The sequence below is a fragment of the Protomyctophum bolini genome (assembly GCF_963924005.1).
Source record: "Protomyctophum bolini genome assembly, chromosome: 8".
Classification (NCBI taxonomy): Eukaryota; Metazoa; Chordata; class Actinopteri; order Myctophiformes; family Myctophidae; genus Protomyctophum; species Protomyctophum bolini.
In genome coordinates this window covers 31079669-31106223 of record NC_137869.1, presented here as the reverse complement: position 1 = coordinate 31106223, position 26555 = coordinate 31079669, and the positions used below count along the sequence as shown (strand labels likewise).

General features: G+C 43.1%; 1 protein-coding gene across 5 annotated transcripts in view; it reads left to right on the top strand.

The window, feature by feature from the left end:
- arhgef18b (rho/rac guanine nucleotide exchange factor (GEF) 18b) overlaps positions 1-26555 on the top strand; it is a 59963-nt gene that overhangs the window by 16461 nt on the left and 16947 nt on the right. For 4 of the 5 annotated variants that reach the window (XR_013964457.1, XR_013964458.1, XM_080769372.1 and 1 more), the window contains 15 exons: positions 291-531; positions 1202-1308; positions 3809-3949; positions 5307-5557; positions 5758-5883; positions 5984-6101; positions 6353-6607; positions 7156-7232; positions 7476-7654; positions 7762-7835; positions 8432-8617; positions 8784-8930; positions 9301-9407; positions 23082-23153; positions 23612-23659. Coding sequence is in view for 3 of the 5 variants with exons in the window: in XM_080769372.1 (XP_080625498.1) it covers positions 291-531; positions 1202-1308; positions 3809-3949; positions 5307-5557; positions 5758-5883; positions 5984-6101; positions 6353-6607; positions 7156-7232; positions 7476-7654; positions 7762-7835; positions 8432-8617; positions 8784-8930; positions 9301-9407; positions 23082-23153; positions 23612-23659 (2129 nt within the window). In the remaining 2 variants the exon portion in view is untranslated. The remainder of the gene's footprint in view (positions 1-290; positions 532-1201; positions 1309-3808; positions 3950-5306; positions 5558-5757; positions 5884-5983; positions 6102-6352; positions 6608-7155; positions 7233-7475; positions 7655-7761; positions 7836-8431; positions 8618-8783; positions 8931-9300; positions 9408-23081; positions 23154-23611; positions 23660-26555) is intronic. The other variant, XM_080769373.1, reaches the window with a different exon arrangement.

Sequence of the window (26555 nt, the reverse complement as noted above, 5' to 3'; positions counted from 1 at the left end):
ATCATCCACCTCTTCCTCCTTCAGCTCGTCCTACAACAATCTGGGGGCTCGCGTGTTAATGCACCGTGACCTCGCCACCTGCCGCTTCTTGGGATCCTTCCCCCGGTCCTGGCTAGTGAAGTATGGGAGGCCTGGGTCACACCATGGACGGAAATCCTCCTCGTCGTCGTCCTCTTCTCCTCACTGGTCATCTGCTCATCGCTCCTTCCTGTCCCCTCGTTTCACCTCCTCCTCGTCTAACTGCCCCTCTCGTTTTCTTCCCTCATCCATCTGTCGTATTCCATCCCTAGTAGCGAGAGAGCGGAACAAGAAGCGGGACCAGAGCGACCCGGCGTCAGCCCAGGCCGTGAATGGCCCCCCGGGTTCGCCTCGCACCCCAGGCATGACCCTCACGCCGCGGGCAGCCTGCACTCAGCCCACCACCGCACACGTCTCCAGCCTCCCCACCACCGCCACGACTACCACCGCAGCACTGCCGGGCACATCGTCCAGCTGCAGCCACCATCACCGTAACAACCACAGCAGCTCAGGGTCAGTACCTCAGCCGTTTGCTCTATCATTGTTCTTAAAGGAATATTTCACTTCTAATACGCAAGGGGGACGTTGCACACCACCTGTCTCACCATTCCACTGTTTTTATTGATTTTTATTACATAGACTTAACCCATTTTGACCTGACCTTTCTTAATGTTTTATCTAATGACGTTGATCTTCTTTTGTTTTCTCCTCCTTTTGAGATATTAAGGCTGACTGACACTGTATTCATACTGTAAATCAGTCTAATATTCTCTTGATAGTAATATATTATTATATATATAGTATATAGTATAGTAATATATATTAATTTCCAATAGATGCATATATTAACTGGTGATGGCTTGTACATTTATACTATTATATTTATTGATAGAATATACATGGGACTCAGTCATACCAAGTGAAGATGTCTAGTGGCACTCATCTTAAAGTCGTATCTTAAATTTGTGTGCGGAAGAGTGCGGAAGAGAAATAGAGAATAAATAAAAAGTGAGACAGAAGGAAATGGTAGAATTTGACTGAAGTAAGGAATTAGTAGAATTTGACTACAGTATACAGCGATAGAACCTGCACGAAAACGAATTTCACACACTTACATTTTTATTTTTTAACTTATGTAAACCTGATTCTGATTTACTCTGGACATATGGTTGTCTTCCCTCAGGTCTCTGCTCGGGGAGATGGATGAGACCGACACCAACCGCTTAAAACGCTTCAACGAAGACACCGTTTCCATCGCTCCTTCCACCACAGAGTCCATTATTGTAGAGGGTGAGTTCACTGTCTGGGTTATGTAGTTGGTAATGAATACGGTAGTTGAATACTTGAGCTAAGTTGTCCCCAGCAGCCTTGCTTGGCTTGACATTTGATGCAATTAAATTAATATATGTTAACTGTTTCATCAACTCCATTTCATGATGAAGAATGTTATCTTCAACCATCCCAGTCCAGGCCTTAACAAGTAGTGAAAATAGCCGATTGTAGATCTGCTATTTTTACTAATTTGACTAACTTGAAAAGTTTGGGGACCACTGGTTTAGCATATTTGCAAACTGTGAAGCATGCTCTCAAAGCTGTGAGGTTTATTTGTTTTTTTTATAGCGACCAGATGGGTTCTTATAGTATGCAGTACATTTTTCCACAGTAATAATGAGCAGGGCAAATGTTTGTCTTAGCTTACATATGAGATGTCTCATAATTTACGAACATAGACTTCAATATCCTTGACACTCATTAATCTTAGCATCGGCCCCACAGATCCTCAATCAGTTGGGCTCTCCTCTCCTGTCCTGTCTTCTCCTCTAGTAAAAAATAAGAACTCTCCTCCCTGTCTCTTTTAGAGAGGGAGGAGAATGTATGTGGGAGTCACAGGTCACCTTATACTGTCTCATTAAGCTGGAGTGTGTGTGTGTGTGGGGGAGAGGGCAGCAGGCAAATAATATGCAACATAGTACCCAGTCAGCCTCTCTGTGTTACAAGGCATGTTGTAATATTATTAGACTCACCCTTTTTATGAAAGAGCTACTGTACCGTGCAGCAGCAGTCAGCAGATCAGATCTCCAAGATTCTCAATAATATTGTAAAATTTATATTCAGTCTCAATGTTGAGACTAGTGAGGACATAGTGGACACTTATTCATGATTGGCTGGCTGCCTCTAGCGCCTCTAAGCCAATGGGAGATAAAACCAATAGTCTGAACGCTGCAACGTGAAGCCGTATCCGCTAAGCCAGAGGCAACAACAAGCTGTAGACTATTACTACAATTTAGGCATTTAGCAGACGCTCTTAATCCAGAGCGACTTACATTAAGCAAGAACAAAAGCATGGGAATACATCACATAAAAACATTTATCATGAAACATGCGTAAGCTAAGAAAGTAACAGTGGAATATCTATATAATGAAACTTATACATATAAACTATACATATATACTACTATGCTATACATATGTACTATGGCGTGCTATGACTACATACTACATACAATGCAATTCTAGTGCTGTCTACATAACATGCTATAAGTCTGTTTCAAATGCTATCTAAGTCTACAGAAGTGCTATCTAGGGTAGAGTAAGTGCTATGGGCCATGATGGAGTCTGAAAAGGTGGGTTTTCAGACTACGGCGGAAGATTGGGAGTGATGCTGCAGTTCTGACTGCCATGGGAAGTGCATTCCACAGTTTTGGAGCCAGAAGGGAGAAGAGTTTGGGACGTGTGGAGCGTTGTCCCGGCGTTTTTAGTGAGGGTACTTCCAGCTTCCCTGCGTTAGCTGATCTGAGTGCGCGGGAGGGTTTGTAGGGTTCAATCATACTTGCAAGATATGGGGGAGCCATACCTTTGGTTGCTTTGAATGCCAGCATCAGAGTTTTGTATTCTGTGCGGGCAGCGACCGGGAGCCAATGGAGGGAGCGGAGCAGGGGGGAGACATGTGAGAATTTTGGCTGGTTGAAGACCAAGCGAGCTGCGGCATTTTGGATCAGCTGGAGAGGCTTAAGTGCACATGCTGGTAGACTATCGCGCTAATGAAACAAAACACTACACGGTGACGGTACAGGGTTATTATTGTCAAAACAGTCAAGTATCAGAAGATGATGTTACCCAGGTAAAGTAATGCGTCACTCTGGACATGTGGAAAACTTTAGTTAAACGTGCAACATTTCTGAAAAAGACATAAGCCTAACCTTTTTTTAATCATACTATCATTGTTGATATAACGCCATTTAGGTCAATGATATATCATTATGTTGAGCTATTATAATAATAATAATAATATAGCAGCGGGTAGCCTGCCTACTTAAGGGCCAGTCAACTGTCTTCCGTGAGTTAGGTTTTGGTATGATGACGCGCAACTCCTACCCCCCTTCAAAACCTGGCTTCAAAACGCCACTAAGCAACTTCCATTGAAGTGAATAGCGGGGCTATCGCTCCTCAATTCGTTCCAGGACAGGACTCAGAATAGAGTATATTATTCGAGAAAATGTACAAAAACTAATGCTGGGTCTCAGGAAGATATGCTTATGCCAGAGATTCTCAAACTTTTTAATTTCAAGGACCCCCAGTTTGATATGCAATAGGCCACCGGACCCCCATTTGATCTCTGGGTCTCCCAGATCCACATGTGTCCAACTTGTTATTTATGCCAACTGGAGCCTGTACCACTACTGGAGGAACAGAAAAGATACTCTCGTACTTGTAGACGGATTAGGGTTCAATAGATTCGATCACTGCAGTTGTCTATCATGGTTGCTGACGCCTTGGTTCTTTCCTGCAGATGTTCACTATGCAGCAGTGCGAGCTGATCTGGATTCAGACGCTCAGGACCTGGAAGCTGAGTCCTGGAGTATGGAGGTCGACCAGCAGTATGTGAAGAAACTCACTAAAGAAATGGTGAAGAGACAGGACGTGATATACGGTGAGTCTATGCATGTGCATGTGTTCACTCCTCACTGTCAAGAGAAGAGAAGTGGCTGACAACGTCATGTGTGTCACAGGAGACGTGCTCCCACGACCCTCCCACATGACCAACTGTAGGGTTTAGCAGTGACGTGTGTGTGTGTGTGTGGGGAAAGTTGGGAATTGGCATAATGACTAAATAGGAAGAAGAATGATTGGTGGGAAAAGGCTACATTATCTGGTTGTTGCCGTTAGCCTTCTAGAGGTCTCATGATGAGCCTAGTTCAGAGAATGTGATATGACCATACGTGCCTACAGTACATTAAAATAGCAGTAACATACCTGCTCTCACGTCACCCACTAGCCTTTCCTCTGACATGCATAGCAGAGTTCTACTGTACATACAGTAGGTGCTCAACGTAATTTAATGACACAATACAATAAAATTGGCTTTGTTTGTTCTTTGTTGGTAGGAAGCCGGTAGGGGAGGGCTTTCTCTGTTGCTGCAATACTAGTGCAATAGTGACTGTTGAAATGAGAAACTTTGACTACAGGAATTCTTCAGAATACCCCATGTCACATCATGTGGGAGCCAAATCTATGGACACATTTTCCCTCATTCTTGTCTTTTTTTTTTTAAGCATAGGTTGAGTCGAATAGTCAAGCTGAAAATAGCCAGAGAAATTATTGACTTACATAATTCAAATTTCAAACATACCGTGGAGAACATGCAACAAATGTACATTAGAGATGGGACAGTTAAATGGTCACTAACTTTTAAGGACTTAATAACCGACATTAACAAATCAAAAATATATAAAATATTAACAGAATATTAATGATATAATTGTTCATAAAACATTTGAAGAGAAGAAAACATTTCAGATGGAGATGGACCTAATGTATGTCACACTGATGTTTTACAGGTAGGTCCTATTTAAACTGCCCACACACAGGACTGCAACTTTATTTATTGATATGATGTCATAGATTGTTAACCGCGTTTAACTGACTACAGTCCAAAGGTTAAACATTTGCCAAAAAAGGCCCAACTGCCCAACTCTAATGTAATGTTCATGTACGATAATATGGCTGCAGCTCTAAATAGAATACAGTATTGACCATTGAGTTTGTGAGGACAGAGACCCTAGTCCATTGCCTGCCTCTAAAATAATAGGGGATGCACACGCAGATTCGACACACCAACAGACTGACATGCGGTCGCACATGTGCTGCTCCCGTGCTTGTTGGTTAGGGTTAGGTTCGGGTTCAAGGTAGGTTGTCGGTCTAATGACAGTCGGACTAATAGTATGTCTAAACTAAAGCCTGTACCCAAACAATAGAAGCAGTAATAATGCTTCTGTTCCTCGGTATAGAACTGATGCAGACAGAGATGCACCACGTGAGGACCCTGAAGATCATGTTGCGAGTGTACATCCAGGAGCTGAAGGAGAACCTGCAGATGGACCCAGGCAGGCTGGACTGTCTCTTCCCTCGGCTGGAAAAACTCCTGGAACTCCACACCAACTTCCTGTCCCGCCTCAAAGAACGACGGCGGGAGAGCCTTCTGTCACCCAATGACAGGAACTACTCTATCAATAGACTGGCCGATATACTGATCACACAGGTACTGACCGTAGTAGGGTCCACCAAGCACACATTGTGCATGCAGAAATATTCACTCACACATACACATGCATAAGCCAAGGACACTGTACAAGATTATTTATATACATACCCAACATGACACCCATGCCACCCTAGGTTGTGCGAACAGAATAATGAGCCTTCTGGCCATCAGAGGTGACTGTTGTATTTGTTCTCCAGTTCTCAGGTGATATAGGAGACAGGATGAAGGAGTGCTACGGAGATTTCTGTAGCCACCACACTGAGGCTGTCAGCTACTACAAAGAACAGCTGCAGAACAACAAGAAGTTCCAGCACCTCATACGAGTGAGCATTTGGCATTCTTCTGCTTTCATTTGAAATCCACTCTCTGAGACAAAACGTTTCATATTCTAAAATACGGTTCTCTTCTGTTCTTACCTGTCAGAAACTCAACAATCTGTCCATTGTGCGGAGGTTAGGAGTGACTGAGTGTATTCTGCTGGTGACGCAGCGCATCACCAAGTATCCAGTGCTAGTGGAGCGCATTCTACAAAACACTGAAGGTAAAGTGTGCTGCACACATTCTCAAATCCTTTTACTTTCGTCATAATCTTTGTGTTTCATGACAGCTAAGCTACACAGCAAGTGAAGGTAGCCTTTGCTAAATAACTCCCAGCTGTGAATGGATAATGATGAAAATTAAAGTAGAGTATTGCTGTCTCATTCATTTAGTAATTATAACTTGCTTCGGGGGTGGCATCAGTGACGGTGTTTTGCTCCATCTAAGTTGTGTGGGCGTGCGTTGTGTCTCTAGCCGGTACTGAGGAACATGAGGAGCTGACACGGGCGCTGGGTCTGATCAAAGACACCATCGTCCGGGTGGACGCACTGGTCAATATCTACGAGAAGGCCTCTCGACTGCGGGACATCCACAACAAGATGGAGCCCAAGGTGCTGGGCAAGTTCAAAGATGGCCGCGTGTGCCGCAGGGAGGACCTGGCGCAGGGCAGGAGGTGGCTCCTGCATGAGGGCACAGTCAACTGGAAGGCTGCCTCTGGTAGACTCAAAGGTACTATATATACACTTGGCAGATGTTGTGGTAGTGTGAATGCTGCGTACCGGGAGCGGATCACCCAACCGGTCCCGGGACCACATGGAGGTAGTCTCTGGCCCGATTGAAGTGTACATGGATACGGATCGCTGCAATGTGAAAACATTGAATACAGTTGAATGAAGTGTACTCTGGTGTGGAAGAAATGAATCAAGGCCAATGTGAATCATGGCCAGCGGTGACCAGGCAATCGTATTTGGGAACAGTTTTATTCAAACGGACTCAGCGTGAATCTGCCCTCAGACACTTTTTGTATTGTCCGGTAGTGTGTTTATGAACTAGTCTTATGTAGTATGTAAAGGGTAAAGACTGGCATTCAAGTTCAAGTACTCTTGATTAGGGAGACATTTTCACTAGACATTGCCATTTCCATTGTCATTGCTAAAAGCAATGCATAATGCCTAACGTATAGTAGATATAATGTGTCATACTATTTTATTTCAATAATTAAAAAAATGTTTACATTGTGTAGTAAAGGCTATTTCTAATTTCCACCCCTGTACTAGAAATTCTGGCAGTGCTGTTGTCCGATGTGGTGCTCTTGCTGCAAGAGAAGGACCAGAGATATGTGTTTGCTACAGTGGTGAGTAGTGTACCTCTACAGTATATGCCATTATGTGTTGCATGACAACTTCTGCAGTGTGTGTGTGCATCATAAATTAATATGATTGAATGGTAAATGAGAATGAATTTTCCCCACAGTCGATGAAATCTTTTCACTCCCATTTCAGTTCAGAATATTTCAATTCATGACTTAAAATCAGTTGATCTGTTTACACAGCCGACGAATGATCTCTCTCTCTCTCTCTCTCTCTCTCCATTGTAGGACAACAAGCCGCCAGTGATCTCTCTCCAGAAGCTGATTGTCAGGGAGGTGGCTCACGAGGAGAAGGCCATGTTCCTCATCTGTGCCTCCTCCAGCGAGCCAGAGATGTACGAGATCCACACCACCTCCAAGGAGGAGAGAAACGCCTGGATGAGCCAAATACGGCAAGCTGTTGAGAGGTAAACTCCATTTAACAAGGAGACGCAACAATGTTGCATGCACATGTTCTCCTGAATACGTGTGTTCACCTGTCTCCACATCTTATCCACACCTCTCTCCTTCTTAGCTGTCCACATACTGAAGAGAGGCTGTTCAGTGAGGAGGAGGAGGCACGAGCTGCCAGGTTTAAAGACTTCCAAGGTAACTAGGAGTGACTTGACACAGTGAGAATAACAACAGACCTCAATGACGAATAATACACTGTCTTCAGCAATGAAGGACTATGGGGCCGTTGCTGTGGTCGAACGCTGTGCGTAATGTGTGTTTTTAACACAAATAGCCTGGTTGAAACGACGTAAACATCAGGTCGTAAATGACTGGCTTGCCACAGCCAGGAGGTTAAGAGTAAGACTTGAGATTGATGAGCAACACTCCTCTCCAAAAGATCACTGGGAAGAGAAGTGACCCAGCGTGTCTTTACCATAGAAATACATGACGACTAAAAAACAAAATCATTTTCTGTGGACATTTCCCCTTAACTTGCCTTCTTTGCCCACTAGAAGGTGCTCATGTATCATGCTAATCTGAAAAATCATCAGGTTGTTGCTTTAGTTTTGATGTTGTGGATTTTTTAACTTTTGTCATCTAGGGATCAGGTTCATCATAGGGTGTGTGCGTGTACGTGCGGGCGTCTGTCCGTCCATGACAACATTTCAGATCCTCATCCAGGGTAGGAAGTTAGAAATTAGGCCATATGCCATTCCACTTCATTCACACATTTCTTTCCTAACTCCCAGAGCGTCTGAGCCAAAAAGACACGGTGATTATCCAGGCTCTGACTGAGAAGCTCCAGCTCTTTGCAGACATGGCAGAGTCTGTGTCTGGGCTTGAGGACACTGCCTCCCGCTCCAGACTGCTGCTCCGAGGTGATGCCTCTGACCTCCAGCAGGGGGAGACTCTGCTCAAAGGAGCCATCACTGAGGGTAGGTCACACAGACAGACACACAAACGTTCACAACAGAAAATTCACCAGAGAATTGCAATTGTCAACATTGCCAAAATTGTGTGGATTTTACTGTGCCCACATACATTTCCAGTTTACATTCTGTATATACTTATACATCTACATATTCCTTCCTATCCCTGCAGTGGAGAACCTTCAGAAACTGCTGCAGTCTGGAGTGAGGGAGGAGGCTCCAGCTCCACGCTCAGAGGAGGGGGGCACCTCCGGGGCTCTGCCCAGGAGAGCAGACACCTTCGGGGGCTACGATAGCAGCCCAGCCATCCTCCACAAGAGTGAGTCCAGCGCACACCACGCTCAGAGGAAGTCCACTTTCTAAAGGCCTTCATACCTGCTATTGTCAACTTCAAAAATAAATTGGAGAAATTCAAGCCTAGTGGTTGTTTTGGTTGAATTTATTGACTGATCTTGATAGTTAATTAGACAGTTGGGAATTTAGTTTGAGACTTGGTGCACAAACACCAACAACAAAACACCTTTCTTATGTCTATAGACGTTGTTCATGTTTGGGTGTATCCGTTTGTTATATGCCTGTGTTGTGCTCGTCCATCTTTTTGTTTATTTGTGTATTTCTCTGTGTGTGTTTGTCTCTTTATCTGTGTGTGTGTGTGTGTGTGTGTGTGTGTGTGTGTGCGCGCGCGCCAGATGGCAATGTGAAGAAGAAGAACTGTTCTGGTAGAGACAGGAGCCAGAGAGCCAGCTCTGACCCTCAACTCAAAGAGATCTGTGGCAGCCACACCCTTGAGCAGACGGTGGGACACACACACACACACACACACACACACACACACACATACACATACACAGAGACACACACACACTTCAATTCAAAGGGCTTTATTACATATGTTTACATTGCTAAAGCAAAAGGTGGAACAATACAATCAAAACAATGTATACATAATTGAAAGAATCAGAATCTCCAATAAATCAATTTCTCTACCCAGTGTCACATAAATACATAAATATGTATGGAATTGCAATTCTGTTCATACACACCTAGAAATCTGTACATATGACTGTTGACACTGAAATCCTCCCCATAGACAATGACGGAGGGGCGCCGTCTACAGCAGACTCAGCCCCGTCCGAGTTGTAACCCGTTATGGACAGAATAGCAAATAATGTCAAACCCGAACTCACCCAGCCCGACCCAGCCACAGTGAAATAGCACTTCTGTACTGAACTCACCCAGCCCGACCCAGCCACAGTGAAATAGCACTTCCGTACTAGTGAAAGCCATGCCTCCATCGCAGTCAAAACGGTAGTTGTGTAATATGTACAGATTTTGGGGTTTTCTAGGCGCATATGTACGGAATTGCAATTCCGTACATATTTGCGTATTTCTGTGAGATCGGATTGCAATTTCTATGCACCAAGATCACTCGATGCAGATAGTGCAGGAATATACACAATGATTAGTCTTTAGGGTGGTTGTGCTCCATGTGATATCCTTCTCCTATCACAGCAGCTCACAAATCTTGCTGCTGTGTTTGCACTTTGCACATTGTTGTACTTCTCCCAGCAGATATGGGAGTTTTTTGTTTTCAAAATCTCTGTGGGTAATTGTATGTGTCTCTGATGTCTTGGTGCAGTGGACAGATGGTTAGGAAATGTAGCTCAGTTTCCACTTCATTTTGTGTGCAGTGGGTGCATAGCCTGTCTTCTCTAGGGCTTCCTATGACGGTCTTTCTCGATCGCATGACTGCTCACTGAGTTTGTACCTAGTTCAGGGTTTCCTGCACAATGTTCTTGGCATGGCGCTGCGCCATGCCTGGAATTATTTGCGCCATGCCAAGCTATCATATAAAAAAAGAAAAGAAAAAGGGGGCTAGTGAATCATGGTGTGTGTGATATGAAATGTCCAGTACCTCCTGTCGTGGAAATTATACTAATACAAGACCACTTAAACTAAAAAGATGAGGTGAGGACAAGATGATATGAGGCATTCAGTTCAATTTAATAGAGATCTCTAGAGCACAACCATCTTCCAGCATGTCGGATGACTGAACTCCAGAACAATACATGCATGTCAATTTTATACAGTCTTACTCAAAGGAGGAGGAGGACCTGTTGGTCACATGACCAGACAGGTAGCCTCCACATCAGACAATGGGACAAATCTAATTAGAATGACAAGTGGTCGAAGTCTAGTAGACTTAGATGGGTATGAATAAACTGTGATGAATGAGCATGACCACAGTAAAAGAGAGGCTGGGCTGGTGTTGCTACACAGCTGGAGTCCAGGAACTGTCCCACTGACACTTTGGTCATAACAAAAGCCTATTGATATGGGAAAACGGTTGATTAAGAATAGGAGAGGCCTAGAACTCAGTGTGAACCACACCCAGTTTGACTAGACATCAGGATAAGTAATTTACAATTAGTGGTGTGAATGCACAATTTCATATTTCCCATTACATTCCCCCATTTCGACAATTTTGTCGACAGAAAAAGAGATGGATTTCGACAATGTTGTTGACATCATGGCAATATGAATAAATGTCTTTCAAAAATAAAACAAAACAATAATGTAAAACAAACTTAAAACAATGAAGCATAGCAGAAAATACAAAGAAAAACAAAGTGTTTCAAACGTTTAGCGTAAAATACAGCATATGGCTTTCAAACTTTAGAGGACATAATACATGAATACTGCAGTTTATTCATGGACCATATCACTCCTCAGTCCGGAAATCGCAGCTGTTACATTCTCCCATAATATTGCATCCCACCTTCCCACAGCACAAGATCACAAAATCATACAATCTCACTCTCACTAAATGGTGGAATCCACTGCGTTTCAGGAGGTGAGGGTGGCTGTATCATGTGGGACGTGGTGCTAACTAGTTTAGACATGATAGTTCTAAAGCAAACAGATATACACATGAATATCAGAAATATCACAACAATTACAACGACAATGGAGATTAATGCACGCATCAGTGTGCTTTTTATCCCTCCGAACAAACCGTCAACAAAGTCCCAGAAAGGTCCTCCTTGAGTCTTGTGCAATTCATTTAGCCCATGCTTTGTGTCCTCAGTCAACTTGTCCATGGCCTGAGTTGGGTCGGATACATAAGAACAGCATTCTGTCCCAATAACTGCACAAGCTCCTCCTTGACTAGCTAACATGACATCCAAAGCCATTCTATTTTGTAAAACAATGGTCTTTATTTCATTAACTTCTGTTGCCAAGGCATGTACTGCTGCATTTGATGCATTCATGTGAGATTCTAGTACAGTGGATAAAGTTTGCAGTTCACTCTGAGTATTGTAAACACCATAAGCAGGTAAAATTACTCCTAGTGCTTTTTGCCACCAGGATAATTCTCTTTTCCCACGGTTTGTCTTACTCACATGCTGAGAATAGAATGCTTGAATATCCACATTGTTCACTTTCCTGATCATTGGAATGATATGAGCTAAGTAGCATGAACCATGACTATTTGCAGGTAGGTGTGTGTAAGCTCTCTCCCCACAGATTGCGTATACCTGATCGGGAAGGCGAGATGGAGCTGAAAGATTAGTGTACATCATTGTTTTTCCTTCACAAGAGCTTTCACCTACATTCACCCCAACCTGCCCATGGTATCCAGTAAAACAGTTAGAGACATTGAGTAAGGGAACTACAGGTAGAGTGTGATGAACTGATGAGCTTCGGAGGACCAGATTCATATTATTTCTTACCTGAGGATGACAGACATGAGTTGTACATTCTAATAATCCAATCAGAAATTTGGCTTCATCAGCATAATAAAATATTTCTGATTGGCATTTAAGACTAGTGCTGACACCGGTTATTATACAATTTGTGGATCTTGACTTTGCGGAACAATTGGTTTGTGCGTGTGTAGTGTCAATTTTAAACACCATGTCTCCTTCTTCCAATCTCCACTTCATTTTAAATGTTGATGTCTTCTGTGAGGTTACTTTCTCATAGGCTACTAGCCTAAGAATGTCGGTGGTATTCAAAAAAGAAATGGGTAAATGTCCCTTATTTACCTCAGCTGACACGACTGCCAACACCTTCTGTGTGAGGTAGGGATTGAGGTAGCTGTCCGGGTAAGTCATTTGTGCTGTTAGTTCGGTGTGTTCTGGGTGGGTATAGCAATCGTAGTCCTGCCCTAAATCCTGCCAATTATATCGATACCATTCCTCCTTTGTTAATGGAATGGGCAACGCCATTGGGGTGGTGGTGCTTTTTGGCATATGTTGACATATCCAGCAGTTTGAATAATTCATTTGTAGAGCAAAATCTGTGATCATAGACATGGCCAGATTTGGATGATGTATGTCACGCCGTGGTCTACTGTGTGTCAGAGTTATATCCGGTTCTGCATGGTTCTTCAGTTGCAACCCTTCTTCCCCCTTCTTCCACACACACACTGACAGGGATGTGATGATGCCCACTGCAATTGTGAGACAAATGATTTTGAAAGGGCCATATCCATATCCATGTTTGGACGTCATCTTGCGAACTGCTCAGTGTAGTGTTGTGGATGGGTCGTGGTTGAACTTCTTGCAATGCGATGCGTGAATCCAGGAGTCCCTCTCAGCGACCTTTACTGCCGTAGGTGTCGTCAGTAGCACTTGATATGGTCCGAGCCAGCGGGGTTGATGCCAATGCTGCCGTCTTAGGTCCTTCACCACCACCCAATGACCTGGCTGGATGTCATGTAGTACACCTTCCTTGGGTTCTGGGAGTGCTGCTTTCACCCTGGAATGAATAGACTTTAAAACTTTGTTCAGTGCGAGACAATATTTTATCATTTCGTCATCTATTCCCATTAGTGTCAGCTTATTCTGTGGGAAAGGCGTGTTTGTCATTCGCATTGGTCGGCCCATTAGAATCTCATAAGGAGACAGACCGAGTGTTGCATGGGTTCGTCCTCTCATGAACATCAGTGCCAGAGGCAGAACTTGTACCCATGACAGTTGTGTTTCCGCCATCAATTTTGTCAATTTATTTTTAAGTGTCTGGTTTGCGCGTTCAACCGGAGCTGCGGATTGGGGGTGGTACGCACAATGCCTTCTCAAATCAATTTGGAGGCTTGCTGAAAGACTCTGTATTACATTATTTACAAAATGACTTCCGTTATCAGATCCTAATTTTGACATTAAACCGAATCTTGGGATGATATGTTTTAGCAGGATTTCTGCTACCGTGTGTGCTGTCTGGCGTCGGCATGGGAAACATTCAACCCATCTCGACCACATATCAACAATGACAAGGCCATACCTGTAGCCCTGACAGGGGGTCAGCTCAATGAAATCCATCATTAAGTATTCAAAAGGGCCATCCGGCATCGGTTGGGCTGACATTGGCACAACTATGCCTCGACCAACATTATTAGTAGCGCAAATTACACACTTTGTACAAAACTGGTCAGCATAGGTTGAGAAACCAGGTGCAAACCAGTATCTATTTACAAGATCAGTCATTTTGGTTTTTGATGCATGGTCACCGGCATGCGAAATCTTAGCCAAATAGTGAAAGACTGATTTAGGCATGGCAGGACGTCCCATGGGATCCATCCATATGCCAGTAGTTGCATTTAATGCACACTTTTTTGACCATGAGGCCTTTTCCCGTGCATCAGCTCCTGTCTGTAACAAAGAGACGTCATTAAGGGAAAAAGGATCAACATTGCTTGGAAGTGACACCATTTGCAAGAGGGGGGAGACAGAAGAAGTAGCAGCAGTCTTTGCTGCTGTGTCTGCACGAGAATTCCCTCTGGAGACAGGATCAGATGCTCCTGTGTGGGCCTTGCATTTGCACACTGCAATCGTTTTTGGGAGTAAAAGAGCATTTAACAGGTTTTTTACCAGAACATGATGGGTAATAGGTTTTCCTGTTGTTGTGAGGAAACCACGATGTGCCCATATCGCATGAAAATCATGGCAAACACTAAAACAATACTGAGAGTCAGTGTAAATGGTGGCTGTTTGTCCTTCTGCTAAAATGCACGCACGGGTGAGCGCAAATAACTCAGCAGCCTGCGCAGACAGATGACCTGGCAATTTAGCACTTTCAACAGTATATGCATCAGTACATACAGCATATGCTACTAAAGGTACTCCTGATTGTTTACACCGTTGTGCTGAGCCATCAACAAATAAGATCATATCTGAGTTAGGTAATTCACAGTCTGTTAAATCAGGTCTGGGTTTGCTCATGATATCAACGAGCTGGGTGCAACTGTGGGGTTCACCGTCCTCAGCTGTAGGAAGGAGAGTAGCAGGGTTAAGAACTGTACAGCGCTTCAATGTGACATGTGTCATAGTTAATAGAATGTTCTGATAATGGAGAAGACGTGCAGGAGTTAAATGTGCAGTGCGTGCCTGTAGAATCAATGAATCGACAGCGTGTGGTACATGTACAGTTAAAGGGTGCATCGCTACAATGTCTGCTGATGATAGAACAGCATTCGTGGCGGCTTCTACAGCTCTCAGACAAGGTATGAATCCCTGTGCCACATTGTCCAGACGTTTTGAATAATAAGCAACAGGTCGTTGTTTATCACCATGGGACTGTGTCAGTACTGCAGACATGAAACCATTGATTTCCGATACAAATAGGTTGAACGGTTTGTCATGGTTTGGTAAACCAAGGCAAGGAGATGATGCGAGGGTTTGTTTGAGAGTAGTTAGGGCATTTTCTGCATCAGCTGTCCATTCCAATGGGTCAGACATGGCTAACTTTTTCCCCCCATGGATTAAAGCAGATAATGGGTCTACTATCGTGGCATAGTCTTTTAACCAGGGTCTACAGTAACCGGCTACACCCAACAGAGACATAAGTTGTTGTTTATTTACTGGTTTTGGAAGTTCTAATATGGCACTAATCCTATCTTTCCCTAAACTTCTACCCTCAGGGGTAATGATGTGACCTAAATATCTGACCTCCTGTGATACAAACTGTAGTTTCTTCTTTGAAACTCTGTGCCCGTTGTCAGCAAGAAACGTTAGCAACGCTATCGTATCTTGCTCACATGCGTGTTTTGAAGGAGAGCAGATTAGCAGGTCATCCACATACTCTACAAGAGTGCTGCCCTGGGGAGCCACAAAAGAGGAAAGGTTAGTTGACAAAGCAGCGGAAAACAGTGTGGGTGACGATACAAAACCTTGAGGCATTACTGTCCATGTCCATCGTTTGCCTTTAAATGTAAAAGCAAACCAGAATCTGCTATCTGGGTGGACAGGAATGGAAAAAAAAGCATTTGCTAAGTCGACAACCGAGAACCACAGAGATGTTGCTGGGACTTGGGACATGATGGTGACGACATTAGGAACAATGGGTGCGGGCGAGTGCACAGCATCATTAACCAGACGTAAATCCTGTACAAACCTCCATTCCCCCGAAGCTTTTTTTACCGGCAGTATCGGTGTGTTGATTGGTGAATCAAAACATTCTATTATTGCACCTTTAGCTACTAAAGACGCATGCACCTCGCCTATTCCAATCTCTGCTTCCTTGCTCAATGGATATTGTGCTCTATGGGGCCTGTATGTTGATTTAGGATAGACTACAACTGGTCTCGCACCTCTTATGCAGCCTATGTCATACTTGTTTTTCGCCCATAAGATGTCAGGTACCTGTGATAGTAAAGGTGACTCTTGTGTCAGGGTGGTGTCCAACACCATGAGTGATGTTGGCCCCTGAGTGGGATTAACAAAAGTTGATGTCCTTGCCATAATGCAATCGATGTTCAAAAGGCTAGAATAAGTGTCCATGCTAGGGGAATATTGCCTGTCCCCACAATTCTGCCAATCTTCAGCCTGAGATACTGTTTTAACCCAGGGGCCTATGTGTACCCATTCCCCATGTGTTTTACCTAATGCTATGTGTGGTATTGAATCTGGGGTCATGTGATACAAAGATTGTTCGTCCGTTAACTGTATGGATAGTGCACAAAATTGGGTATTTGTGTAAACTGTTCCTAAATGTAACCTATCTTGACCTTGCTCAGAGAACCAAAAATGTTCATAAGTCAGATCTCTCGTCAGTGGTGAGCAATGAGTAATGCAGTGCAAAAGCAAGTTTCTGTCAAAACCTTCAGGTATGAGGCCATGCAATGTGTCAAAGATTTTTTCATCAGTGAGGTCCCAAGAATAATATGAGATGGGCTTACCCTCACTGATAGACAAATTAAAAAGTCCAAGTGTTGGGCATGAGATGAATATACCTTCACTTGTACAGTCTAACTTGACACCGAATTTACACAGCAAGTCACGTCCCATTAAATTAACAGGACATACAGCAGAAGACAAAAATTTGTGTTCCACTGTTGTTTTTTCATGAGCCACCCTTAATGGATATGTTAATGGCTCACTGCATGGTATGCCTGAAGCTCCAATTGTTGTGACAGATTTGTTAGAAAGAGACGCTTTTGGCGTCACTTCCCGTTTTATTACTGAAATGCTAGCACCGGTGTCTACAAGAAAAGAAATAGACTCACCATTTACGAGAAGGTCAAGAATAGGTGATTCATCTGGAGTTACTGAGACTTGGAAAAACTGATCCGAATATTCCTCATGTTCTATATTATCTACCTCCCCTGTCTCCACCTCATCCTATGCTAACCCCTGCGGATTGGTGACTGTGATGTTGGCGTCTGGCCTGTTTTGGGAAGAGTCATTGCGACCATGTGTGTTGTGTGTTCCATGGCCCTGCCTCTGATTGTTGTTGCCTCCCTGTCCATGCCAGCCGTCTGTTTCATTTGTAGACCTCTGTTGAGAGTTGTTGTTGCCACCCTGCCCCTGCCAGCCGTCTGTGTCATTTGTAGACCTCGGATGGGGACACTGGCGGATGAAGTGGTGTGGGCTTCTACAATTGTGACATAGTCTCACATTCCCACTCTTTTTCTTGAACCTGTCTCCCCCTTTCTTCTGGTGGTGGTGGTACTGTTTCTGTTGTTGTGGGACCTGCTGTTGCCAATATATCTGCTGCTGTGGACTCACTTGCTGATCGGGCTCTGGTTCTTGCTGCTGTCCCTCATAATACATGATTTGTGCTGTTTCCATTCTTTTCTTCCGCGTGTCATCTTGTGTGATTGCGTGTCGTTCAGCGTGTTTTGCATGTGCCCACACTGGGTCCAGCTCTTGGGTCTCCCAACCTATGCATGACAACATGACACGGTTGTGAATAGCTGGCAGAAGGCCACTGATTAAAGAAGTCTTTAACAGGTTGTTGTAGGCTGCATTATCATGGGTCAGACCGGCGTGCCTCTTGAAACATTGTTCCATTCTTGTCCGATAGTTGTCACAGCTTTCATCGTGGTCCTGCTTTATGGAATGGATCTTCTTCCAATCTGTGCGGACTGGGTAGGCCTCCCTTACTCTGGAAAAGAGCCCAAGTGGATTCTGTAACTGTCCTGTAACAATGTCCGCTCTGACTCCATTCACGTCATAGTTCCCTTTCAGGTGTGGCCATTTCAATTTGAAGATCTTGCGGAACACTGATTCTAATTCCTGTGCTGATGGCTCGTACATTCCTATTAAATCCAAAACAGATGTACACCAGCGTTCTACATCTTCGGATGGGGTTGGGAGCTCTCTCACGATTTCGTTTAACTCATCCAGGGTCCAGTTTCGTTGAACCTGGACTGTCTCAGAATAAGCATTGCGGACTTCCTCTGTAGCGTCATCTGTAGGTCTTGGATGTGGATTTGGGTATGATATCAGTGGAAATGTCTGATGTGGTAGGCCTACTGCTTGGCTGCGTGTCACAATCTTGTGGCTGGTTTGGTGCGAAGGCTCCACCTGAGGGTTGTCCTGGATAAGGGGACCAACGCCGACTGTTCCCTGCTTTGCGTTGCCATCTGTGATGGGGAAAACCGCTGCTGTTGCTAACTGCAAAGTTGCTAACTGCAACGCTGCTTCATACAGTGCCGTCACTTGATCGGGTTGCACTGCCGGTGGCTGGGTTGCTGGCAATAGTTGGTCTGGTATTGGCTGGACTGCTGGTAGGTGGTCTGGCTGGGCTGCTGCATAGGGTGGTGGACGGAGATCCTCTTCTTTCCTGTCTTTCTTTAACTTCCTTTGTTTTCTCTCAATTTCTTCCTCAGTCTCTTCCTTAGTTTCTTGTTTTAATAACAAAGGCTTTGTCTGTTTCTTGTCCCTGGCTTCAGCCTCCCTCTCCCATTTCCTAAAACTTTGCCAATCTATTTTCTTCTTTTTCCTGCTCTTTTTATTTTCATATTGTTCTAAAGCCTCTCTACACAGTTTTAACTTAGTTGTACTGAATGTTCCTATCAAAGGGAACAAACCTTCTGAAATGCTGTGCCATAAAATAACTTGACCTAACACATCTGTGCCCCACCTACTCTCCATTGATACGGCTGGCCCAGAAAGGTTTTGTGGCATAGCCACCTTTTTTTGTTGTCCATTCCCCATGGCACTACAAAAACTTTAGAAACAAATCAAAAAACAAATTAACAGGTTCAACACTATTACACTTCAGGCGTCACTTTGATTACCACAACAATATCAAAAATAAGAACAAATTACAGATGGCCAGAGAAGAAATAGAAATAGAAATGTTCTAGAAGAAATTATAAATGTTCTAGAAGAAATTAGAAATCAAAAATAAGAACAAATTACAGATGGCCAGGATGGCCAGAGAAGAAATAGAAATGTTCCAGAAGAAATTAGAAATGTTCTAGAAGAAATTATCTTCCCCCTTTCTTCCCCCTTTTATTTTTTTTAATTTCCATTTATTTATTTTTACTTACAATTTACAAAAAACTACTAGACTAATCCCTTAGGAATTTAGTTCAGCAAATCAAAACATTCATATTCTGCCACAACTATCACCATTCTAATAATAACAGTATAAGTTGTTTTTAGAACTCTGTCATTCAACTATATATTACTCTATTCATTTAACATTGGCTGAATCGAATAGGACATATACAGTACAACACACACACAGTATATCTAGAACATAAAATGACAACACTGGGATGTTAGTATTGGGATGTAAAAGACACCCTAATCATAATATGAAGCTTACATACGACCGATGAAACCCTCCACCAAAAGATACACCCTGTTGGATCCTCCCCAGACACAGTTTAAAAATGAACTCTGTACTGAGTCTCTCCTCTATACACTCTGTCTGCTATTTGGGACTTTCACCACAAATAGGCTACAGTTATGGAATCCTCCCCAGATACAGTTTAAAAATGAACTCTGTACCGAGTCTCTTCCCTATACACTCTTTATGAAACGGGACTCCCCCCGAACATAGGCTATACACTCTGTATGCTACTTGGGACTTTCACCACAAATAGGCTACAGTTATGGAATCCTCCCCAAATACAGTTCAAAAATACACTCTGTATTGGGACACTTCCCTGTACACTTTGTATGCTATTGTTTAAACATACACACAATTCTTATAGAATGAATCGTAGCATCCTCTCACCTTATTTGAGTAACAGCTGATGTCGCCCGCCGTTCGGCAGCTCCAGGATCCGCAGGCCGGCCCAAATGCTACTTTGCGCACAAAAGGATTTGCCTTGGCTAGACAGCCACCATCGATGGATTACCTCAGGAAACCAGAGCCCGGCCAGAACGGCGGATGAATCAGTCTCGGCAGAACCTCCAGTTACTGTCGTGGAAATTATACTAATACAAGACCACTTAAACTAAAAAGATGAGGTGAGGACAAGATGATATGAGGCATTCAGTTCAATTTAATAGAGATCTCTAGAGCACAACCATCTTCCAGCATGTCGGATGACTGAACTCCAGAACAATACATGCATGTCAATTTTATACAGTCTTACTCAAAGGAGGAGGAGGACCTGTTGGTCACATGACCAGACAGGTAGCCTCCACATCAGACAATGGGACAAATCTAATTAGAATGACAAGTGGTCGAAGTCTAGTAGACTTAGATGGGTATGAATAAACTGTGATGAATGAGCATGACCACAGTAAAAGAGAGGCTGGGCTGGTGTTGCTACACAGCTGGAGTCCAGGAACTGTCCCACTGACACTTTGGTCATAACAAAAGCCTATTGATATGGGAAAACGGTTGATTAAGAATAGGAGAGGCCTAGAACTCAGTGTGAACCACACCCAGTTTGACTAGACATCAGGATAAGTAATTTACAATTAGTGGTGTGAATGCACAATTTCATATTTCCCATTACACTCCCCAGTGTCCCCCTGAGTGTCTCCCCAGTGTCTCCCCGGTGCCTCCCCAGTGTCTCCGCAGTGCCTCCCCAGTGTCCCCTCAGTGCCTTCCCAGTGCCTCCCCAGTGTACACCTGAGTGCCTCCCCAGTGTGCCCCTGAGTGCCTCCCCAGGGTCTCCCCAGTGCCTCCCCAATATCTCCCCAGTGCCTCCCCAGTGCCTCCCCAGTGTCCCCCCCCCCCCCCCCCGAGTGCCTCCCCAGTGTCCCCCTGAGTGCCTCCCCAGTGTCCCCCTGAGTGCCTCCCCAGTGTCCCCTCAGTGCCTCCCCAGTGTCCCCTCAGTGCCTCCTCAGTGTCCCCTCAGTGTCTCCCCAGTGTTCCCCTGAGTGCCTCCCCAGTGTGCCCCTGAGTGCCTCCCCAGTGCCTCCCCAGTGTCTCCCAGTGCCTGACCAGTGTCTCCCCGTGCCTTCCCAGTGCCTCCCCAGTGTCCCCCCAGTGTCTCCAATCGCAATACAAGAGCAATAATACGAATTAATCTTAATTTATTAATCCTATTAATTAATTAATCAAAATTTTCGACGCGCGGCCATAAGCCCCTCCCCCCCCCACGCCCAGCACCATGCCAAAGCTTTTTCCTGCAGGAAACACTGTAGTTACACACACACACTTTCTCCCTCACTCTCACACACTTCACACACTATGATGGTTACGCATGCACCACACTATTACACACTATGACTAGTACACACACACACACACACACACACACACACACACACACACACACACACACACACAAACACAAACATGTACGGTACCTCATGACTGCGTCACGCCGTCACTGTCCAGGTATTTTCTGTAAATAACAGTATCCAGACCAAGTCATTCGTCACTCAGAAAGTTTCCATTGTCCTCATGTTGACTTTAACCTTGTTCTCTTGGGTAACTGTGTTTGCTCATAAATACAGTAGATTAAGCCCTCAACACTGAAACAATATTTCCTGAACATTGGATTAACCTTAGTGCAAGGTTTAGGGCCCTAAGACTCAGCACACTGACAAAATAGGATCTCACTCTGGTCAACCCAGCCAAGGCTGCATTTTTCATATTACAGGATACATTAATTGAAATACTCTTTATACACACTTTTTATAGAACTTATCTTCTTGTAGTCTAAGTATGAATGTTTTTCCATAACATACAGTTCCTCAGTAATGTCCATCCAATGTTCTTTTGTTGGTGGGTCCTGTTGGTACCAGCATCGGGTGATCGCTTTCTTACTTCTTGCTAAGAAGATCTTAGATTTTTCTTTCCACTTAATTTTTATTGAAGGAAGAACAGACAAGAAAAACAACAAACAAGACTATACGGAAAGAAAAAATAAAAGACAAAGACAAAATGTAAAAGAAAAAAGGCTGCATTTTTCATATTACAAAAAACATTAAATGAAATCCTATTGCAATATCGCTAGGATGAGAGAAGAGATTCCACTTTTCCCACTTTTTATAGAATTTATCCTCTTGTAGTCTAAGTATGAATGTTAGTTTTTCCATAGAATACAGTTCCTCAATAATATCCATCCATTGATCTTTCGTTGGTGGGTCCTGTTGGCACCAGCGTCGTGTGATCGAAGATTTTTACTTGATGCTAAGAGGATCTTGATTAAATATTTATCATAAATTAGAAACTCTTCAGGGATATTTCCCAGCAATAAAAAGGAACAAGTCTGAGGTATCTTAAAACTCCAAGGTGGAGTGGATATCCGGCCAGTATTTCTGAACTTTAGGTCCAGAATATGAGTGTGGCCCGCCTCCTTGTGGCCACACGGTCTCCAGCATGGCTGTTCTGTTTTCAATTGTCTTTACTTAATTTTAGGTGTTGTAAAAAATCTCATTAGGTTCTTCCAACAGAATTCTCTCCACATTCTTGAGTTGGTAGACGTAATTTGTGTTTTGCACATAATTTACCCATTCCTCTGTAACCCAGCCATCTTTCATCTACTTTAAAACATTTAGGACAGAAACCCCTTTTTTCAAGATGGGAACCCATGTTTAGGTTCCTGTTGCTATGTACAGTTTATAACAACATAATTGTTTTTGTAATTTCTTTCAGAAAAAGGTCAGGATTCAGAACGCGTTTTTAGAATCAGACACGTCACCTTAAACACGCTGATCTTACTGATCCCGAGTGTTAGTACAGCACATTACCCACCATTTGGTTAACCATCGGTAATGTTTGTGATCTGTGTACGACTTGTTGACTTGTCTCTCTTGTTGCTCAGGTTGATGAGAGCTGCTGCTCTTCCCAAGCCAGCTGGAACCGCATCTGGTCCAATGCCTTCCCCGAGGCTGAGGTTAGCTCCTTGCTCTCTGATCTGTCACCCTGTTTTAAGGCTGTGTTAAGGGCACCAAGAATGATGACTATGATCATTGATAACTATAAATGTATCATTTTATACATCGTTCTAACTCATGTGGATGTCATTGGGAACTTTTTCAGAGCGAAACAATGACAGCCAATCACCAACCCATCTCAATTTATTATACAGGGCAGCCCGTTCAACACGTCATGTTCAGTGCATCACCTACGTTCAACATGTTTACTGAACGTTATCGCTCAGTGTGGCTGCTCATCATTATCATTATGGCTATTATTCTTGGTGTGGACACATTACCGGATTTATCATTCAGATTGAACATTTACATCATCTCAGTGGCTGTTTGATAGCATACATTTGCTGCATTGCATTGCATTGCCTGGTGGTGGCATTGGTGGTTGTTTGACCTTTCGTTTCTGTTTTTGTCTTTTCAGTTCTTTGACAAAGTACTGATGCTGTCCCAGAGACTCTACAGTCTACAGGTGAGATGTCAACGTTGTGTCACTAGAGACCATGGCGTCTATTAAGCACTTCCAATAATATGACATATAAGATTACAGTAATATGAGCTGGGGGCGTGAGGTATGTCATATTGCAATTTTAAGCATGTTAAGAAGCACTTTCGACACCCCGTGGAGTGCGCAAAACGGCCTTGAATTAGTCATGGGAGTGTTTAAGGCGTGTTTGAGAGTTACCCAATCAACATGTCCGTACTATTTTCTTTACCAGTCAGCTGATGTCACATACGGAATGCGCACTTTGGGGATCGTTATATTACATTTCTTCAGGCTGGCACCATAGAAGACATGACATATGACTTTGTCACATTTGGGTTAATTATTCCTATTGCACTGCATGCTGTCACCTTTATGCCTCAAAATAAGTTGTTTCTATTGAGAAACACCAGTAAAATTATATTTTAATTTAAATTATAATTATATTATATTTGAAATGAGTAATGAGTTGAATGCGTGGTGCGTATGCCCGTGATGGTATGGTCCCGTGATGGTATGGTCTTCGCTCGTAGCATTTTATTGAAGAAGACTTGGATCGAGTGTGATAAAGCGTATGAAAGCAAACCTCCCAAGGATTATGGAGATGTTTTTATTTTTTTTTAAGGTTGAGAAATGAAATAATTATGGTCGTTTCTAATCTCAACCTTTCAAAAAGAAAGACGTGGATGCGTCTTTTGCTGCGCTGTTGCCATGTCTCATAGAAACAAGTAAATAGGTCTATAAAAATAATCCCAAAATAAGCGCATATAACAGGGGTCTGTAACCTATTTTAAATGAAGTGCCATGTTTTTATTTTCTAGATAGTGAGTCTGCCATATACAGATTAATTTTAATGACACCACATTAAAATAAAAAACATATTTTGATTGTCCACAAATATAAAGTTCTTCCATATTTTTAAATATTTTCTTGCACATTGTTATAATGATCATTATATATCCGCCTGCAGTCAGAGTTCATAGTTTTAATGAATGAATGTGATTGTGAGCTGGTAGATCTGCTATTTTCAAAAGTAATCTTGGAAATGTTTTATTACATTTTTGTATTAGCCGTCCTTAGTTGGGCAAATGCATTCATCTGGGGATCCTTGACATGGGAATGTGCTGTGTGAGGATCACTGGTTTAAACAACATTAGGAGAAACCTTTAGAAACAAGAAAAGCAACCACAACTACCAATATTTACAAGCAACTTTACAGAAAAAGAAGCCGCTTATAATAAACAGACTTGGCAACACTCCTCCAGCAGCGTCCCAGAGCCGCTGAAGTGTAAAATTTATGTATTACCCCATTGTAAAACGGACCTTCAAAATCTTGCCCCATGTGTCCTCTCTGAAAATAGTTTTCATGTAATCTGTAATGCATCTAACGAGACAAGTTGAACAGTAAATGGTTAAAAACCCAGGATATGGATTGGCTAGACCTTTTATGATCAGTTTGTGAAATTGTAAGACATTTAGTGAGATAGTCAATGGGAGCATCTATACAATTTAGGCATTTGGCAGACGCTCTTAATCCAGAGCAATTTACAATAAGCAAGAACAAAAAAGCATTTTTGGGAGTGAGGCTGCAGTTCTGATTGTAATGGGAAGTGCATATCTATCTATAATGTCCCCCCGACGCCTATCTCAAGATCCATATGACTGATCGAATTCAAACTTGCCGTACGTACAGTTTTGCTGAATATGTGTGGTACTGGTGGTGATGTGGGAAGTCGGTCAGATCAGCAGTTCTCAGATCTGTCTGTCTGGGATATCTGTTTGTCCATGTCCCTTTTATGTCAATTGCACATCAACACATTGATGATATCCCGGATGTCATTGATGTGTCGTGATACGATTGATGATATGCACACGGCTGCCATCTTGCCAGTAAGGTCAGAGATTAAAATAGGGTGCATTTTATAGTTAAGGGACGCAATAAAACAACGACCTCTGCATCCACGGGATGCACTACTGACTACTGTACTACTGTACTGTTTTTTTATTCTTGTTTATTTCTGCTATAACTTTAGTTATAATAATCTAATAATAACCATATAAAATGAAATGGGAGTTAAATGCTGCACTTTGTAAAAATGACAAAATATGACTCCTAATGTAGTTGACTCATAAAATGTCCCTGTATGAGACTCATCTAAAAGACCACCCCTGCATCCCGGGACTCATTACATTGAAAACCTATTTACATCACTGAAGGTGCTACGTAGGTGCAACTTCCCATAGACAGCCCATTCATCCAAACAGAAATGTCCTATTTCATTGTATTAAATAACATCAAACTCACCAACATTGCAGCTGTACGAAAAGCTTGAATTATCGTCTTACTATCTGCAAAGTGTTTGTTTCATAAAAATCCACAGTAGACATGTTATGAGCTACTTCCTGTCAAGAACTTGCAGATGATTATTTTTCTTAAGTGTCTTGGAAGACGAAACAAGAGTTTGTAAGCACTCGTTATCACTAAAGCAACCTCCTGCTGCCTCCTGCATTATGTTCTAAACGGGTGGTACACATGGTGTGTTGAGTGATAGTCAACGAGCACTTCCAAACTCCAGCACTTGGGGGAAAAAAAATCATCTGCAAGGAATTTCTTGACAGGGAGTAGCTCATAGAGAGAGGATTATTCAAGCTTTCCGTACAGCTGCAATGTTGGTGAGTTTGACATTATTTAATACAATTAGATAGGACAGTTCTGTTTGGATGAATGGGCTGGCTATGGGAAGTTGCACCTAGGTAGCATGTGGCAAGATGGCAGCATGTGCATATCATCAATTGACGTCATAGACTGTCTTCCAAGTACTATGATACTGGCTAATGGGTACTGCACTGAGTTCTAGGACAATGGGTACAAAAGTATTTAATA